The sequence below is a fragment of the Penicillium waksmanii genome, assembly GCF_028829765.1.
Source record: "Penicillium waksmanii strain IBT 27052 chromosome Unknown utg000005l:1.0-5232799.0:1.0-5237142.0, whole genome shotgun sequence".
NCBI lineage: Eukaryota > Fungi > Ascomycota > Eurotiomycetes > Eurotiales > Aspergillaceae > Penicillium > Penicillium waksmanii.
In genome coordinates, this window is record NW_026643252.1 from 1,952,305 (window position 1) to 1,968,749 (window position 16,445).

The 16,445-nt window shown below is 49.2% G+C and overlaps 5 protein-coding genes across 5 annotated transcripts; 3 read left to right on the forward strand and 2 right to left on the reverse strand.

Annotated features, from left to right (window-relative positions):
• Window positions 1–3,040: 3,040 nt before the first annotated feature.
• N7481_005630 (Metal resistance protein YCF1) lies at window positions 3,041–5,988 on the reverse strand (the record flags this gene model as incomplete). The annotated part of the gene is made up of 3 exons (XM_057264849.1): window positions 3,041–3,459; window positions 3,524–3,678; window positions 3,737–5,988. The coding sequence occupies 3 exons, from the start codon at window positions 5,986–5,988 to the stop codon at window positions 3,041–3,043; spliced, it is 2,826 nt and encodes a 941-aa protein (XP_057122569.1).
• Window positions 5,989–6,017: 29 nt separating this feature from the next.
• N7481_005631 (uncharacterized protein) lies at window positions 6,018–7,885 on the reverse strand (the record flags this gene model as incomplete). Its single annotated transcript, XM_057264850.1, has 2 exons — window positions 6,018–7,487; window positions 7,577–7,885. The coding sequence occupies 2 exons, from the start codon at window positions 7,883–7,885 to the stop codon at window positions 6,018–6,020; spliced, it is 1,779 nt and encodes a 592-aa protein (XP_057122570.1).
• Window positions 7,886–9,661: 1,776 nt separating this feature from the next.
• On the forward strand, window positions 9,662–10,205 carry N7481_005632 (Rieske (2Fe-2S) protein; the record flags this gene model as incomplete). The annotated part of the gene is made up of 3 exons (XM_057264851.1): window positions 9,662–9,765; window positions 9,845–9,914; window positions 9,960–10,205. 3 exons carry the CDS (start codon window positions 9,662–9,664, stop codon window positions 10,203–10,205), a joined length of 420 nt encoding a protein of 139 aa, XP_057122571.1.
• An 833-nt stretch (window positions 10,206–11,038) lies between these two features.
• N7481_005633 (putative C2H2 finger and ankyrin domain protein) lies at window positions 11,039–13,025 on the forward strand (the record flags this gene model as incomplete). The annotated part of the gene is made up of 2 exons (XM_057264852.1): window positions 11,039–11,084; window positions 11,140–13,025. 2 exons carry the CDS (start codon window positions 11,039–11,041, stop codon window positions 13,023–13,025), a joined length of 1,932 nt encoding a protein of 643 aa, XP_057122572.1.
• A 766-nt stretch (window positions 13,026–13,791) lies between these two features.
• Window positions 13,792–16,237, forward strand: N7481_005634 (uncharacterized protein; the record flags this gene model as incomplete). Its single annotated transcript, XM_057264853.1, has 6 exons — window positions 13,792–13,946; window positions 14,014–14,299; window positions 14,352–14,648; window positions 14,711–14,757; window positions 14,810–15,103; window positions 15,154–16,237. 6 exons carry the CDS (start codon window positions 13,792–13,794, stop codon window positions 16,235–16,237), a joined length of 2,163 nt encoding a protein of 720 aa, XP_057122573.1.
• Window positions 16,238–16,445: the final 208 nt, after the last annotated feature.

Below are 16,445 nucleotides of genomic sequence, written 5' to 3' on the forward strand. Positions count from 1 at the left end.
CAAAAGGATCTTGGCGTAAGAAATCTAGCAAGATCTGAACTCTGAATCCGCAGTCCGGGTTCTCATCGCGGATCATATGCATCAGGGCATCCCTGTATCTGGACCCGCGGGTATGCAGCTAGGAAGAAGACGATTTCCCCTCCTATTGTGCGGCGTGTGCCCCTCCTTTCTCCACTAGGCCAGGGCTGAAAGGAAAATCTCTCAAAAGTATGAAGGAGACCGAGCTTCCATCATGGATTGCGGCCCCGGACCCGGGGTTTATGCAAATCATATTTCATGGTGATGTTGATAGACGTCTCTGCAGACGCTGTGCAACGTCTCCATATATTCTAGTTACTATTAGGACAGGATTGTAGTCGATCGAGAGGGGAATTTTATGAGGCTGGCTGGACTTGGTACCGTGTACCAGGTTCGCCCAATGCGGCTGCTGGCTTATGACGGCGATTCACGGACCCTGTTGGTGGCTGCATTTACATCCTTGGTTTCTATCTGCAGGCACAAAGTACTCTACAGTAAGAACCACTCTACCACCATAGCCATGCAGCTCGGCCAGATGAAGGTGGGGAGGCCCGTCGAATCGTCGAATCGTCGGGAATTCCGGTTTCTTGTCAGGAACATGGTGAGTAAATTCGTGCAGCGTCACACAATCAGCCATCTGGTCACCGGATCTTCGATTAGAGGAAGAAAACAACATGGTGTACCTCGTACAAAAGAACAAATTCCCCGCACTCGGACATGCTCGGCTGTATCTTTGTAGAGCAAGAAAGGCAACGGTTTCAAGATCAACACATCAACTGACCAACCCCGCCGGTCAGCGTGAGTACGTAGTATCGGTTGGATGTTATTGCAGAGCAACTCTGCGAGATTGACCTGCTATCGGATTAGGCATTTTGGCTCTGGACATGACAGTCCTGATATTGTCCAGTCACCTGCGATCTCGGGTATGGATGCTCTGATTGGATCATCGGCGTACTCTGTCCCTTTATGATCAGATTGGGGAACGCACTCGACGTTTCCCCGAGGATTAAGCACTGACCCCTACCTCCGATCCCCTTGCCTGGCCCTCGATAGCTGAAACGAGCCTTGTCCAAGCGAGAGGGAGCTTGCTTCCGTACCACTGTATTGGCCAATCATGCTTTCACGTCCCCAGCAACACTCATTGGGTAAGCGGTGCTCCGAAGTAGGTACTTTCATACATGCACTCCATAACGAAGAAATGCAGGACGAAATGGAGGGCGGCAGGAGAGCATCTCACTAAGTCCTGAACCACACAAAATAATTTGGCATGCAACACTGTCCCACACCAGATCTGATCTATTGAACTGGTCGCTTTTTTGTGGACCGAATCCCTCCGTTCAGACTCAGGAACCATGCGGCTTTGTCCATGGCACCCTTCAAGATCCAGTTACGTATGCACACCACAAAATTAGAATTTCCGATCAGATTACTCACTTGTGCAACCCCTTCGATATCTTGATTTTCGATGCTCATTCTCTTTCCAAAGGGAGAAGTTAGAATTTGCCTCTGAATTGTACATCGAAGTTAATCGGAAATCGCATCGGAGGTGAATTCAAATCCTTCGACCTTCTCCTGGCTCCTGCATATTCACTACCTACTACTAGTAATGGCACTTATACATGTATTGCACATATACGAATATGTGTGTGCTTACAATTCAGTGCATATTTTGTCGCGTGGAAGGACTCCGTCCGCAGATACTACGCAGATACGTGAGCCTCCGGCAAGGGATGTCGTTTGCCACTATGGATTGCGTATAGGCAGAATTATTTCCCCGTAAAAATATACATAGCCACTTTACTCAAGCCATCATTGGCGAGCATCGTAAGTGCTTTTCAGATTTATTCTTAGAACATGAACGCTGGCTCGAGCTCGGAAGGAAAGGTGGGACTTCTGGTGGTGGCGGATTGCCAGTCTGAACTGTGTAGGAACCGCTGCAGGTATGGTGAGTTCGCGTGTGAACTCGCTCCAAACTTCCCCGCAGAAACTTCATGAGTTGAAAATTTCTTCATCTCTCTGCATGAGTGCTTTGTACTTAGCTTAGTATCACCTATGCTGGGCTGCAGGCGCCGTGGCTGGTGGCCAGGTGGCAGGGATTGTTCACCGCTACAACCGACCCCAAATATGCCCAGCTGTTTGACGCTGAGGGAAGAAAATCCTTCAAGGCTTTGATATCAAATTGACACCGCCATGTTTGGTCCTCGACACTACTGCAGAAAACGCTGGCGAAACTGGATTTGCAAGGCGCCAATTGGAAATATGTCATTCTGTATATGCAACTAACGTTTTGTTGTTGTTACCCCCCTGGACACCGACAAACTGATCGAAATTTTCCTTCTCTTCTCCCATATGTGCTTCAGGGGTGGTGTATGCACAAAGTACAAAAACATGAAACAAAGCAAAACAACGCTGTACAAGGACCGCAATATCGGTTCCAATAACAAGGGGGCAGGGGAATGACAAAGCACTTTTCTGAGTGACCAAGCGAGTTGCCAAGCCAATCAGTCGCATTCGATCATGTTGCATTGGAGGCGCAAGATAATTGAAACACAGGATGGCTACGGACGGGGGCTGAATGGGGTTGTTTGTCTTGCGTAAAATTTTCAGAAAGCTTTAGGCCATGTTTGCTGCAACTCTTGCCTCTGTCAAGGATGTGCGAGGACGAGACGACCGGGGTATTGCATTCGAAGAAGCGCCTTCTCCGGATTGGAGCAAATTGGTCATCCATGCACAAACAGCCTGCGCCACACGCAGGACCTCCTCAATGCGGTCGGAAATGGGCAGGACAAGCAGACAAGAAACATGACCCATGCAGGCTGTGTGGGATTGGACACTCGGAATGTAGACTGACTTAGCGATCGGACCGAGTGGTCCAGATCAGGCCCGGACTCCCCGAGCCATTCAGATTACGAATGCTTGACGCCTCCTTTGGTGCGTAGGTGTGAACAGGCTAGCTGAAGACACATTGCCACATGACGCGTGAACTTGATCAGTGCTAGTCAAATCCCGGTTGTTCTTGTCGTTACTGGGAGGAACCTGCGATGCCATCGCTGTCCAACAGGCCTGCCTCCTTCGCAAGGTCGTGGAAGCGACCACCGCGCTTAACCAGTTCAGCAGGAGTGTCGAACTCAGCAACACGACCCTTGTCCAAGACAACAATGCGATCGGAATCAATGATTGTGTTGATGCGGTGCGCAATGGTGATGATAGTACGGTCCTGGAAGATGCTGCTGCGTAACGTGCGCTGCAGCAGTGCATCGGTTTCGACGTCCACAGCCGCGGTTGCCTCGTCCAAAACCAGGATATTGCTTGGTGTGAGTAAAGCACGGGCGAGAGAAACCAGCTGGCGCTGGCCTTGACTCAGGTTGGAGCCACCTTCCTGGATTTGAGTGTCGAGCTGGCCATCCATCTGGGCGACGTGCTCCTTGAGCTTGGCATGGTCTATGATAATGCAGTTAGTATCGCCTCATTTTAGATATCGGGTAAAACAGTAGTATATCCATACCTAGTACGCTCCAGAGCTCGGTGTCATCATGAACGTGTCGAGGGTCCAGGTTGTCACGCAGAGTACCCTCAAACATGGCAGGGTCCTGAGGAATGATAGCCAGGCGACCGCGGAGGTCGAAGAGGCCAGTCTTCGAGACATCAAGCCCGTCAATGCTATATACACGTCAGTTAAAGAACTCAGATACGATGTGATCCATGAATCAAAACTTACTCAATGCTGCCATTGGTGGCCTCGATGATCCGGAACAGAGCCAGAGTGAGAGAACTCTTTCCAGCACCAGTTCGACCGACAACCCCAATCTTTTCATGGGGTTTGATGTCGAGGGTGATGTCCTTGAGGACCAGGTCAAGACCCTCGCGATAGCGGGTGCTGTAGTTCTTGAAGGAGACAGCACCTTGAGCAGGCCAGCCGATAGCAGGACGACGCTTGAAGATAACTTCAGGTGCCTCGCTGGGAAGGTTCGCATACTCCAGCACTCGCTCAACAGACACGATATTGGTCTCGACCTCAACAGTTTGGCGAACGATCCAGTTCAAGGACTGTGTGATCTGAAGAGCATATGACATGGCCAAACCGACCATACCCGCGGTGATACCGCTGCCACTTGCAACGGAGAGAATGGCAAGTCCAGCGGAGGCCAAGATGATGATGGAACCAATGAATTCCAGCCTCACGGCCAACCATCTGTTCGCACTGATAGATGGGAAGTAAGCACGCAAGTTGGCGTCCATGCGCCATTCGTTCTCAAGGGCAAAGCGGTTTTCCTGTTTGTAGGCACGAATAGTACAAATACCACCGAGCGATTCCTGGAAATGGGCAAAGATGGGGCTTCGAGTGACACTGTCCAGGCGCTTCAACTCACGAGAGGTTCGCAAGTAGTACTTCTGATAACTGAGATATACCCAGCCCAGAGGGAGAACGAATATCAGGAAGGCTGGGGTCGATGTACAAATGACAGTCATGGTGAAAATGGCGCGAGCAGCGTTGGCGAACAGCATGTTAAAGGTACGCGCAAGGACCTCATCGACACGGTACACATCGCTAGAGAATCTGTTCAGGATGCGACCTGATGGGGTTGTCTCGAAGAAGCTCATAGGAGAGCGGAAAATGGCAAAAGCCATGCGCTCGTGGAGTTTGCGAGAGGCCTCGATGGAGCAGAAGATCCAGAGAATCAAGTTTTGGACGATGACGAGAAGAGACGAGCCCAGACCAAAGGCTAGATAGACACCAATGAACTTACCGACACTAGCATTTGCGCCATGTGACTCGTTGGCTTCCGTCCAACTCTTCAGCCAGAAGTTTCCAAGTACTTGGGCGGTTTGCGAAAGCAGAAGAGCAAGCAAATAGAATGAGACCGCCACAATGTTGCTATTCTTGGCGTATTCTCCGTAGACGCTCCATTTAACTTTGCCTTGCTGAGAGGTCTCTTGGGTCTGCTTGCTCTTGAGAATATTTTCTTCATCTCCCAGCTTGCGACGTGGGCCCTGCCAGGTTGCAGTACTGGCTCGCCGCAGAGTAACATGGCTAGCCTTGCGCTGGGGACTACGCCCACTCTTAATTGGGACAAGAGAGCCCGGCTGCTCGAGTTCTTCACTGTCGGGGTCCTCTTCATCATCAAGCACAGCAGTAGACTCGGAGTTTCCAGGGCTAGCGAGATCATCGTCGGATGCATCAGAGCGTTCGTCGTCTGACTCTGCAAGGTTGGTCTTCACGAGATTGAAGATTTCGCCCTTCATTGCCATCAGTTGTTCATATGTACCCTTTTCAATGATCGTCTTGTCACGCAGCAGGCCAATGAAATCAGCTTCTTTGAGAACGGTGATAGCGTTGGTGGCCAAGATTCTTGTCTTTCCAGCCAGAATACCAGAGCTACCGAGAACTTTGTCGATAATGTGGCGACCGACGTGCTGATCCACGGCAGAAAGAACATCGTCGAGGAGGTAGATATCTGCACGTGCATATACTGCTCTTGCGAGTGTCAAACGTGCCTTCTGTCCTCCAGAGAGTGAGATACCACGCTCTCCGACTTCTGTCTGATCACCATCGGGCATGATCTTAAAGTCATCGACCAAAGCGCAGGCCTCGACCGTCAGTTCGTAGAAGGCTGGGTCCCATCGGTGACCGAATACAATGTTCTCACGAACACTAGCATTCATCACCCAGGGTGCCTGGGCGACGTACGCGACACGTCCACGCACAACAACTTCACCATGGTTCTTCCAAAGTTCTCCCAGAAGGGCTTGGAGCAGGGAAGACTTTCCTGCGCCGACACGACCAACAATGCAACTAAGCTCACCTTTGCGGGCGCTCAAATCGATATTTTCGAGGACCGGGACTCCGGTATGACGGTTCCAAGTCCAAGAAGCATCACGAACGCGAACTGACTCGTCACCAGTATGTTCAACGGGGTCCTGGAAAATGACAGACTCGGTCTGCAGTTCCTCTGCCGTAAAATAATCCATGAGACGTTGTACAGCCACGGTTGACTCAATTACAGAGGTGATGACCATTGGTAAGATCGACAGGGGAATGTGAGTAGGTTGAATAGAGTCAGGGCAGGGAAGACGATCTCGGTGGTCAGGGGCTTGTCACTGGTAAGGACAAAGACGGTGAAGGTCGAGCAGGACACGAGGAAGGGGGTAGACTGCCAAGTAAAGTTTGCAATAGACTGGGTCGCACCAATCTTGCGGAGTGTGTTCAGTTCAAGATCATTTCGAATATGACTGAGCTTGTTCATAAATGCAGTGTTCCAAGCATAGAGCTTTATGCTCTTAATGTTATTCAAGATTTCAGTCATCAGGCGAGTACGCGAATCCTTGTTCTTCATCTGCTTGATCTGGAGTTTCTTCATCATTCGAGCAATGACACCGTTCAGTGGGATCATGAGAATCATAACACCGACACCAGCAAACATGCTTGGCCCGACAAGCTGGTAGAGCGACAGCATACAGAGGACAATTTGAAAGGGGGCAGATAACAACTGTGTACCAAACTGAGTAAGGTCAGCCAGTCGCTGCTGATCCACAGCCATGTGATTGACGATGTCGCCAGTAGTCTTGGTGGCACGGCCTTCGCTGGAGAGACGGAGGGCCTTCGAATAGATCAAAGCAGTCAGAGACGACTTGACACGCATGCCTGTATCGAAAGCACGTTGAAAGTACTGGTGGAGACAGCTGGTCTGACAGACGGACACAAAGAACATTGCCAGTGCGATCGCAACGCCTCGTATGACCGGCTGCGGATCCGGTCGTCGATATGAATCAATGAAAGCGATCAGATAACGAAGAAGCTGCGGCTGAACAAAGGCAAGCATGTCACTAGCCGATTTGATAATTGAACCACGGATGTATGGACCACCGAATGCCTTGAAGAGAGCGATCCACAGGGACGGCTTCTTCTTGTCGAGTTCTTCCTCCCATGCCTGGCTAAGGCTATCGAGAGTAGCACGAGTAGCGTCTCGGCGACGAAGGTTCCAAAGGTCATCCTGGGTAAGGTAATTTTCATATCCAAACTTCATCAGCGGTGTCATCCAACCGAAGGTGAGGACTGAGAAAATATCCGCATAGTTGTAAGGGCATTCATCCTCGTCGCCAAGAGCGTCGTAAGCACTCTTCTTTTTGGCGATGAAGTATTCCAGAATAAACTCTAGCAACCCAAGTCCTAGACTTATGTTGATGCAGACAAAATATGGGAGCTGGTCCACATAATCCTTCCGATCGACGAGGGAATGCAGCTTAATCGCATAGGTGATGTTGAAGAAGAGCCAGTAGAAGAGAACCACGCCGTTGGGCTGGCGACTCCGCCAATGCTCATAATATTGTACCGCAAAGATGACGCCCAAGGAGGCAAACGTGAGGAGTGAGGACCAGAAACGGAAGTCAGCAAAAAAGGTCTTCGGCTGGGTTTCGGCTTGCACGGCTACTTGAAGGGCCGTGACAAAGAGGAGTGCGGCGAGGACAGCCTATGGAAAGGAAAAATTATTAGTACATGCAGTTTCATGCAGTTTCCCGAGATGGCAATCCGGGTAAAGCTCTGCGGGGATCGACATACCAGCTTGGCATAGAAGTGCCAATTCTTCGAGACTGGTTGGGGAATGCGCTTCTTCAGCAGGAGATAGAGCGCTCCTGCACCGCCCAGTGTGCCCCAAATAGCGACAAGGGCCACGATCGCATCTATAAAGCACGGAGTGAGGTGGAAGCCCAGTGGGCTCAACGGACCCCAGCCCTCAGCATCGCTGCAGAAGGCCTGTTGATGATGTTGGAAACTTAAAGCCGAGTCCAGGTGTGACTGAGACTGCGACTGCGAATGGTTCCCTGGGTAGGAAACCCCCAGGGGCACCTGGGAATTGCCATCTAACATCTTGCAGTCATGCGACAACTGACGCCCTGTTCGACCTTGTGGTTCAGGACCAGAAGAACTTCAATTTAAGGGAAGAAGAGAGGAGGCGGCGGTGTCGGAGAGCTTTCCAGGCTGCTTACTAAAAGCCGAGCTTCTGACGCTTTCCAAAAATGCGTAAGTCCGGGCGGACGCCCCACCGGATGACTCCACCGTTTGAATGGGTCTGGACAGTCTTGACTTGGTGTCAGGAATCCATTCTTCTATTATTGAAAGCAGCCGGAATGAACAATATCACCGATGAGTCCAAAAAGCGAACTCCGAACCCGCATTTGGTATATCAAGTCACGTGATGGTGATATTATGCAAACGGTATCATATCAGATCCCCCAATTCATCATCCTCATTTAGGCTCTTGCTATTGGTCGATCTTGGTTCTTTATTTGGGTTTGAGCAATTTATATGCATTACAGAATAACTTGAAGTATCTTCAGTGAAGGTTTTGACAGTAATTGGTTTGCCCCAGGGCTCGGTACTACATAAAACTGCTGATATATATTGACCCACATCGCTCTACTTTGTCCCTGCAGTTTCCAAGGTCACTCCAGGCTTTTGCTTCCGAGCCCGAGTCGTTTTTCACCAATATCCCCCTTTCACGCTTCATCCGAGAACCTCTCTGCCAAGCTCCATTTTACCGCGCTAGTAATGCTTGTCTAACCAGCTCATCCAACCGAAACCGGGGAAATCCAGATGGCGGCCATGCGGCAAGGGATGACGCCATCTCGAGACATTCACGTGTTTCAAGTCGCGTCGACCACGTTATTATAACAAGCGTGAGACAAACATGTTGTGTAAAGTAATCAGACAGACCATGATGCCGTCGTCTTTAGAATTTATTATCGCTTTAGAGCCTTGGAAACCTTGGAATCGAACTCCTAGTTATGCAACTGGTACACTCCAAGTCACTTCACCGCCCCACCGATTCTGTTTACTGGATGGCTTCTCCCACTGGCAAGCATAGAAGTATTGCTGCGAGAGCTAGCTTCAACTGTCGAGCGCTGCAATTTGGACACCCTTTTGCTACTTGGACCATGGTCCTTTTTAATATAGATTAGTATGTATTTCCAATACAAATTTAGATACACTGTCATACAGTAGCATATCAAAAGTTTACAATCTTTTGTTAGGCTATTTTAGACTTCCGCTTTTGAATAGCAGACTAGTAGCTACCTAAGATGAAACAGATTAGCCTATTTATTATATCTTCGGTAGCTACTACTAATCTACTGTTCAAAGGTAGCCAATTCAAGTTATAGCGGGTAATAGAGGGTTGCAAACTTTAGTTGTATATCCAAAATTGTATAGGAAATACTACATACTAATATGAATTTAGAAGGACCATGGTCTATTTAGCAAAATGGATGGTTCAACTAGTAGCACACCAACTGTCCTTCAGAAGTTCACTTAATTAGGAAATCCCTGGCTTTCCACCATCATCGAGAGATGAGGAAGGGGCCTCTCCGCGGGCAGAGTGGGCGATGGAAAAGTCGTTGATAGTTTTAACCGAATTCTCCAGCATTGCTTGATTTAATACAAATTTCGACCTGAGAGGGGTGTTGTTATCTTGATATATCGTCTCTTTAATCTATATCTTCAAAGTTCAACGTGGTGAGATGCGTGGTCCAACCTCGGAAATCGGTGGCTTGCCGACCGACCAGCTCGGCTATAGAAGCATTCGCCGATCCGGGCTATTAATATCCGATCACATAGAGAAAGTGCATAACGCTTCATGCGTGCACGATGAAGATCTCGAAAGAGGAAAATAAACCAGAGGACTGGCATTTCGTTGGTCGTGTGTCTGCTTTCTCAGACATTGGCCAGGATGAAAAAAGCTGCCGAGTTTTGTCTGGATGCAAGACGCTCAGTATTCCCAAGACAGATGATCCCGAGCAATCGCGAAGGAATCGTTTTTTCGGATCTCAGTGACCAAGTACTTGTGTTCAAATATAAGGGATTTCTGCACGCAATCGATAATGTCTGTCCAAATACCTTAGTAAGAAAAAGACCTTTCCCAGAATGAAGGCTAACCCTGCGCCAGCAATGTCCCCATTCTGCATTCCCGTTAAAACAAGGCAACATTTTCGATATTGAAGATCTCGGGGCTGGAATTAGATGCTTTAGGCATGGATGGAGGTTTGACCTCTTCACTGGAAAGGGAGACCGGGGTAGCCACAAACTTAGTTTATGGGACATTGAGTTGCGGGATCCTCCATCGCTTGAAACCGATGAGGTCCCTGACAGTACAGACAAGGAGGTGTGGGTCCGAAGACCACCACAGACCTGAGTGCAGAGCATAAAACAATTGCATGTATCAGGAGCTCCACGATGATAGAAAGCCAGCTCGTCATGAATGTCAAACTAGCGTGCTTCAAAACAAGGAGTCAGATCAGTGGCTCAAGGCTGACGCTAAGAATGAACAAGGAAGTCATATTGGTGAGTCCACCGCGGTTCCGGGTTGAGTATTGCTGATGATAGTATGGTAATTCAGGACAGGATCAAGAAAGGGAATAGGCAAGAATGCACTATGGCCATGTAGAAGATGACATCCTCTATCTGATAGTAATCTGTGAGATGTCTATTTGCAGGATCTATAAAGTGATCCCTGAACCACTTCGCTCATATTATTTGGAGCTGGAAGATACGGAGGGGACACTGGAAGTGAATTGTGATTCTATACGCTAGTTGAAATACCGATCCGAAGTATATCGTATACAGAGAGATAGCTCGAATGACCCATGTTTACAAGTCTGAGTGGTCACACATGTTATTCTTTATTTTCCAATTTGTCATCTTGTTTGAAATGGCCGAAGGAGACTATGAAATTTCACGGAGGATGCAATTTTTTTTTAAAAAATTTTGGACTATACTTAGCTTATTAGTGATAATTATGAATCATCCCGAGTGAATAGATCACATTCAGATAGTTATAGCCTCGTAAATGAACGGGGCTGACGCCGTATGAGTCAAATGGAAGAGGCTGAGCCGCGGGGACCGCATTGAGGCGGCCCCACCCACGCATAAAAGCAGCTCCCCGCCCGGCAGTAAAAGAGACCATCGGCGTCATATTGGAGGGGTTTACACTCACGCATACACTGTACATTCCACACTTTACCAGCCATGGCAGATTCTCGTGTCGAGGAGCTCCTCAAGAGACCTCTCTATGGTGCGCACATCTACCACGCTTCGATTGTGTTCTTTCGCTAATCTGCTGCTTGCAGTATATGATCTCCCACAAGAGCTTCTTTCAACTTTGACCACAAAAACCGGAACCCAAGACATCGCTGCACAGACCCCCGAGCCCACTCCCAAAGACCCCGAGCTTGCAGCGCAAGAATCCGCGATTGCATCTTCGACGTTGTGCTCCGTCTGCAACGTCACCTACCGAAATGTGGAGGAGCAACGAGGTCATGTCAGATCTGACCACCACCGATATAACATCAAGACCCAACTGAGGGGTAATGCACCCCTCGACGAGGCTCAATTTGTTAAAGCTGTGGGGGAACTGGACGAGTCTATATCCGGATCAGAGTCTTCAGAGTCAGACGATGATGAACCCGAGGACGGCACCGACACAACACTCACAGCCTTGTTGAAGCGACAAGCGAAGCTCTCCGGGTCACCCGAAGAGGCAACAACTACCGTGCAAAGGACCGCGAAACAACCTCTTTTTTGGCTGTCCAGTTCCGGTCTCCCATCCAACAAGTCACTGGGCATCTATCGGGCGATTTTCTCCAATGTTGAACAAGATGAGCCTGGCCATTTGGTGGACACCCTACGGAAAAAGCAATTGGCTCCCATCAAGGCGCGCACAAATAAGGCACAGGCTCAACAGAGTCCTCCAGACTCCAGTCCTCACATCTTCATGTGTATGATTGGCGGTGGTCATTTTGCCGCAATGCTGGTTTCCCTCGCCCCCGAGATCCACCGCAAGCAAGGTGGGGTGGAAGAAAGACAAGCCAGAGTAATTGCGCACAAGACCTTTCATCGTTATACTACTCGACGCAAACAGGGTGGCTCTCAATCTGCTAGCGATGCGTCACGGGGAGCTGCCCACTCTGCCGGTTCCAGTCTGCGTCGATACAATGAAGCGGCGCTTGAGAAGGATATTCGAGAGCTACTTACGGACTGGAAAGAGATGATTGACAGCGCGGACCTGCTATTCATCCGCGCCACAGGAAAAACGAATAAGAGAATTCTCTTCGAGAAGTACGACAACCACGTTCTCAAGCAGAATGACCCGCGGCTGAGAGGGTTCCCCTTCAACACTCGCCGAGCCACGCAAGGAGAACTCATGAGATGTTTCAAGGAGTTGACCCGCGTAAAGGTCAGTGAAATTGACGAGGCCGCACTGGCCGCCGCCGCTGCCGCTGCCGCGGCGAAAAAGAAAGAAGAATCGAAGCCCTCGACGCCACGCCCACAGCCACAAAAGCCAAAACTATCCAAGGAGGAAGAAGAGGCTTTGTTGCATACCTCGCAAATCCAAGCCTTGATTCGCCGCTCCAAGGTTCCTGCTTTAATGTCTTACCTCTCAAACAACTCCATTCCTTCGTCATTTACTTTTATACCTGCCGACTCAACCCAGAACTTCCGTTCTCCGACTCCGCTTCACCTTGCTGCCAATTTAGATGCTCCGGCGGTTGTTGCTGCCCTCCTCACAAGGGCTGGAGCAGACCCGACAATTGCCAACGGCGAAGGACGTACACCGTTTGAATTGGCCGGAGACCGTCCGACGCGTGAGGCCTTCCGTATTTCCCGTCACGAGTTGGGTGAATCGAAATGGGACTGGACCGTGGCAAAGGTTCCATCTGCGGTATCAAAGACAGAAGCCGATAGTAGGGCCGAACGGGAGAGGAAGGCCGCTGAAGAGGAGGAGAGTAGCCGTCGGAAAATAGATTTGGAGCGACTGAAGAAAGAAGATGTCGAGAGAGAAGCACACCAAAGGGCCAGCAAAGGTGGTCGGGCCCTAGGAGCAGTGGAGAAAACCGCTGCGGAGAAACGCGACGAAGAGACTCGAGGGATGACTCCGGAGATGAGGATGCGATTAGAGCGAGAGCGGAGAGCCAGAGCAGCTGAAGAGCGTTTCCGGCGGATGCAAAACAATTAGGCCGGTTTTGTATACTCATTTAGAGTCGTTTTTCTAGCGTTGTGTCTGCATAAATATCCTTAGAATATTGTATAGGAATTTTGATGAACCATGAACGTATACTTTCGCACAACTTCAAGTTTGGTTTTTGTCTTTAGGGACTAATACTACTAGTAGTATTAATAGTAGTATTTTACTAGCTAATGGCTGGATGATTGATGTCCGAGTCCCAGGAAAGTGCCTGCTTAATATCCAGGCAGTATCAGGGCAAAACACATGGTCCAAACCATAAATATCTTAATACAATTCACCACAGCAAAAGAGAATACTAAACCACCTGCAATATTTTGGGTTTGCCTTGCAGCATGCATTGCTTTGTTCTACAGACATCCTCTCCTTTTGTTTTGATAGTATCTAGGAATTTCCCTTGGAGTGCACATTCCTTTGCTCTTTGAGCATAGATGTAGCATTTACACTGAAGACTGTAAGAGGAAATACTGTAGCCGGAGACCAAACTCTACTCTAATTGAATACTGTATCCACCACCTATGGCCATTTGCACCTTCCCAGGTTAATCGCCAACTTGAACGTAATCCGCCACGCAGTTAGGAAGCCACCACCCTCCGATCCCATTCCTTCCCACTTCACCACTCCTCCACTCCTCCACTCCACCGACTCACTCACTCATCCTTCCCCTCCCCTCAACCTCTGCATCCACATACGCTCTGCCTTTTCAGTGTACAACACATAGAGAGCCACTCGTTATCTTTCTCTATCAGATTCAACCATGGACCGGCCATCTGCTTACCATTCTTCACCGAGAGGTAGAGGTACTCAGGTAGGCACTTTCGTTCGCTTGAACCCGAAAATCCAGCAGGCCAGCGATCGATTTGAGATATACAGCAACGAAGAGATCATAATTGGTCGAAGTGCGCGCCTCTGGTGAGTACAGCCTTCTCGAATCGCTCACATCACTTAACCCCAAATTCCAACAAATTTTCCCATTTAGCCAGTACGAGATCCCCGATCCCTACGTCTCAAACACCCACATTCGAATCTACACCATTATCTTCGACCAGGACGTGTCGTATGATGTGGCTCCACTAGTGTATGCCGAAGACCTGTCTCGCAATGGGACTTTGCTAAACGGTCACCTCATGGGTCTCGGAAATGGTGGTTTTCTCCTCCGCCAAGGCGACGTGCTTTCGATTACTCGTGACATTTCCATTCGATTCCACTCGGCGACCTATGTTAGTGACCGATGCTTTAGTGATCTCCAAAGTAAAGAGATTCAAGTAGGTCTCTATATCGGTTATCCGATCTAACCTCATCTGATCATGGTTCCAGCAATTCCGACACCAATACCTCGTGACCCCCCGAGTTCTGGGCTTCGGTGCCTACGGCCGAGTCCATATGTCTGTCCAAGAAGGCACAGGAAGGCAGTTTGCCTGCAAGATGATCAACCTCAAAGCTAGGGCCCGCGGCTCCGATGATGAGGAGGAAGATCAGGACCAGGACTCCAGGTTCTTCAACAGTGGTTCGCTCAAGCCCACCAAGCCCCGAAAGGCCGGGTTGGACAAAATGATGAAAGATAGACTGGAACGCAACCAGCGAGAGGCAAGAATACTGGCAAATCTGTCTCATGTAAGTTCTCACCATCGGTTTCGATGTTCATTGTCGTCGCAAGATTCTAAATCGCCGCGCAGCCAAACATCATCGCCCTCAAGAAGGCCTTTCGGTCGGACAACACAATGTCAGTTTGAGTATTGATCCGAGAACAAAAATGGCTTGTCTGACCATGCTAGGTACATTATCTCGGAGCTTCTCTCGGGAGGAGATCTTTTCTCGTTCATCAAGTACAAAGGAGGGCGACTTGAAGATCTCACGGCGGCTGCAATCACTCACCAAGTTCTGCTTGCGGTGGAATACCTACACGATCAGAACATCATACATAGGGATATCAAGCCAGACAACATTATGCTGACCTCTCTCAAAGTCGGAACCAGGGTTGTCTTGACTGATTTCGGCTGTGCAAAGGTGATCGATAAATCAGCGAAGCGAACAACAACTGTCGTCGGCACCCTTGAGTACTGCGCTCCGTAAGTATTGCCCTCATTTCCACGAGGTCTTATACTGATCGGTTCAAAAGTGAAGTTTGCCGATCCAACAACCGCGGATACACGAAGGCCATCGATTTATGGTCGCTTGGATGCGTGACGACGGTCATAGTGGCTGGATACAGCCCGTTCGATGAAGGAAAACGCTTTGGCCAGGATGAACTCGACATACTGGAGGATGAACTCATATCGCTGGGGGCTAGCGAAGAAGCCACAGATTTTATATACCGCTTGCTCATTCTGGACGAGGTCGAACGCATGGATGTCAAGCAGGCATTGCAACATGGTTGGTTTACAAACCCAAGGTACCAACCGATGCTCGACAAGCTATACCAGCGGGCCATCCAAGACTGGGTGCCACGGCGAGATGAGTCGATCATTGTCGATCTACAAACAAAAACCAATTACCTGACCATTTTTCGATCCCCTACTCAGGGCCCCGTCTTCAGAAGTGAACCTGTCCCAATTTGTCGACCTCCTTCAGTTGATCATATTTCCGAATCTTCATATGATGTTGTTTCTGCAGCAAGCACACCAGCTCTCGAATCCCCCACCCTGACCAACGTTTTCCGGTTTGATGCAAGGACCTTCAAGGGAAATCAATTTACTGCCTTCCGCGAGAAACCGATTCCCCAGGACCCCGATGACGAAGTCCGGAATCTGGAACAAGAGATTGATGAGTCGCCTACGAAGCGATACAAGAAGTCTGTCTTTCACGGGCCCAAGCGACATGAGATTGATCAAGAGCTTGAAGACCGGTATTTGGAGACGGCCTTTAAAATGGCCAAATTCCAAGTCAAAGAGGAGATTGGACTGAAGTTACCCGAGACTCTTGCTCTGGCGAAGAAATACCTACAGAAAGGGCAGCCTGGAGGCGATTCGGAAGCAATCGATCGGTCAATGAGCCAGCCCAGGTGGCTAACAGTCGGGACTCGCTGTGATCGCTCACCCTCAGAATCTAAAATCCGCTCCATTCGAAATAAGGCCCCGATGCATGATGAAAAGCAGGTTGAAAAGAGAGATGAAGTCTACGAGGAATTCCACAACCCATTCACTGGAAAGAAAAGACGATATATTTACGGTCGAGATGTGGAGAGTATTATCGCGATGTCTTAGCGCTTCGCCGTCGCGTGGATGGGGAAGAAAATTCACACGACAAGCGTCTCTAGCCGATACCTATGCTTACATTTATCGGGCGATGCTAGTATCTTAGTCTGGAGGTGTATGAGGAAGTAGAAGAAAAATGGTATCTTATGCCAGATATCAAAGAAACTTATACGATCATGTTAATCTAATATCTAATACAGCAATCTTACAATTTCAA